This window comes from Guillardia theta (assembly GCF_000315625.1).
Source record: "Guillardia theta CCMP2712 unplaced genomic scaffold GUITHscaffold_14, whole genome shotgun sequence".
NCBI classification, from domain to species: domain Eukaryota; class Cryptophyceae; order Pyrenomonadales; family Geminigeraceae; genus Guillardia; species Guillardia theta.
The window spans coordinates 887681-889783 of record NW_005434660.1 but is presented as its reverse complement, the minus strand read 5'-3'; the positions used below and the strand labels follow the sequence as shown (position 1 = coordinate 889783).

The 2103-nt window shown below is 49.7% G+C and overlaps 1 protein-coding gene across 1 annotated transcript; it reads left to right on the top strand.

Moving 5' to 3' along the window:
• Positions 1-24: 24 nt before the first annotated feature.
• Positions 25-1593, top strand: GUITHDRAFT_103876 (hypothetical protein; the record flags this gene model as incomplete). Its single annotated transcript, XM_005837572.1, has 9 exons — positions 25-75; positions 215-302; positions 647-724; positions 775-843; positions 922-980; positions 1167-1202; positions 1268-1364; positions 1506-1541; positions 1586-1593. The coding sequence occupies 9 exons, from the start codon at positions 25-27 to the stop codon at positions 1591-1593; spliced, it is 522 nt and encodes a 173-aa protein (XP_005837629.1).
• Positions 1594-2103: the final 510 nt, after the last annotated feature.

The following is a 2103-nucleotide window of genomic DNA, read 5'->3' as shown; positions in this document are numbered from 1 at the left end:
CTCGAGCAAGCGCCAGGGTCGCTGATGAAAAGCAATACAGAGCAGAAAGCTGCTTTCATGCGCAGCTTGTGGCAGGTACGGCTCCTGGAAGCGTTCATGCGTGAAGAGGGGAGAGGAAAGGGAGGGAAGAGAGTAGGAAGGAGCTTGTCACTGGCCACATAACTCATAAGGCTTGACCATGTCGCTGCCCCTCGTCTCACTCTCCTCCTTCCAGGGTTTCTTGCCCGTCATGGCATACGCGTGTTCATCCATCTACATGGTAATCTCGCAAGCTTACGTGCTCAGACACAACAAGGCCAAAGGTGACGACATGACTTGTCTTGCTTGTATTGACGACATGACTTGTCTTGCTTGTATTGACGACATGACTTGTCTTGCTTGTATTGACGACATGACTTGTCTTGCTTGTATTGACGACATGACTTGTCTTGCTGTATTGACGACATGACTTGTCTTGCTTGTATTGACGACATGACTTGTCTTGCTTGTATTGACGACATGACTTGTCTTGCTTGTATTGACGACATGACTTGTTTTTCTTTGCATTGACGACATGACTTGTCTTGCTTGTATTGACGACATTGGTTTTCTTGCTTTTGTTCTTTGACATAACACCACCTCGTGAGCTGACGTGACGCATTGGCAGATGTCAACTACTCAACTCTCCTTCTCATGTACCAGAACATCTGTGGAATCATGTTGTACTTTCCTGCCGTTTACCTCGGTGACCAGGATGTGTCAAGTAAGAGCAAGACATTGACCATGTTCAAACAGGGTGGCAGACTTTCGCTTTCTTTGACACAAAGGCTGCATACATTATGCTTCCAAACAGCGCCCTGTTCGGTGAGACAACGTTCATCCCGTTTTGATTCAAATATCCGCCCATCATCGTTCTAGTTTGTAATTGACATGTCATCGTAGCTATCATGGTGTACTCTTCAACGCAAGCAATCAGAACCCTTGCCGTTCCCATGATGTCGGTGAGGTTTACGTATCTGCATCATCATCTCCATCATCATCATCATCATCATCATCTCCATCATCATCATCATCATCATCATCATCACCATCATCATCATCACCACCACCACCACCACCACCACCACCACCATCATCATCTCCAAACACAAAGCAACCATTTCACCCGCCTGACCCTCTGTATCCAGATGCTAAGGAACTTGGCTCCCATCACCATCACCCTGGTGGAGTGGCTGCTGATGAAGGCAAGTATGTGTTTCCTCCTCATTTTCTCATCCTCCTCCTCCAGGGTCCCGCGCCCTCCAACGGAGTTCTCTTCAGCATGGTCCTCCTTATCTTCGGCGCCTACGTCGCTGCCCTCAACGACCTTGCCTTCTCTCTTGAGGGTTACTTGTGGATGCTCACTAATGTTGTCTCAAACGTCAGGTATGCAGCCCCTCCCTCCCTCCCTCCCTCCCTCCCTCCCTCCTCTCGTTCTACCTCTTTCCTCTCCTTATCTCCTTTTCTCGTCCTCACCCGCCCCACAGCCATCTCCTCGTACTCCGCAAACTCAAGCTCAACAAGTGAGTCACGAGAAGCATCTTGTGTCTTCTGACTTCACGTCAAGGGATCTGAGCAACACGCAAATCTTACATTACTCAGCCCTCTGGTCGTTGTTTTGGCTCAGTGAGTTGAACTTTCCACATTGCAGCTCCTCTCTCCCTCTCCTCTCTCCCTCTCCTCTCTCCCTTTCTCCATTCGCTCCCCTCGTCCCTATTTTTATCCTCATCTTCATTATTTCTTCCCATATTCTTCCAATCGCTCATTTCTGACCTCTGCCCCCCTCTCTCCTTCTCTCATCCCCATGTGAACGCGTCATCTTCGCCTCTCTTCCATCGCTCCGCCTCTCCTCTCCTCCTAGTTTTCTCTCTGACTTTGACATCCCACAGTTCCTGTCGGGTACTACGAAGACATCGGCAAAGCTTGCAGAGATTTGTATCACATGCCTCTAACCTTCAAACTGGTCGGCTTCCTTGTTGTTTTGCTTAACCTCATCCCCTCTCCTCTCCTCTGCTCTCCCCTCCCCTCCCCTCCCCTCCTCTCCTCTCCCCTCCCCTCCTCTCCCCTCCTCTCCCCTCCTCTCCT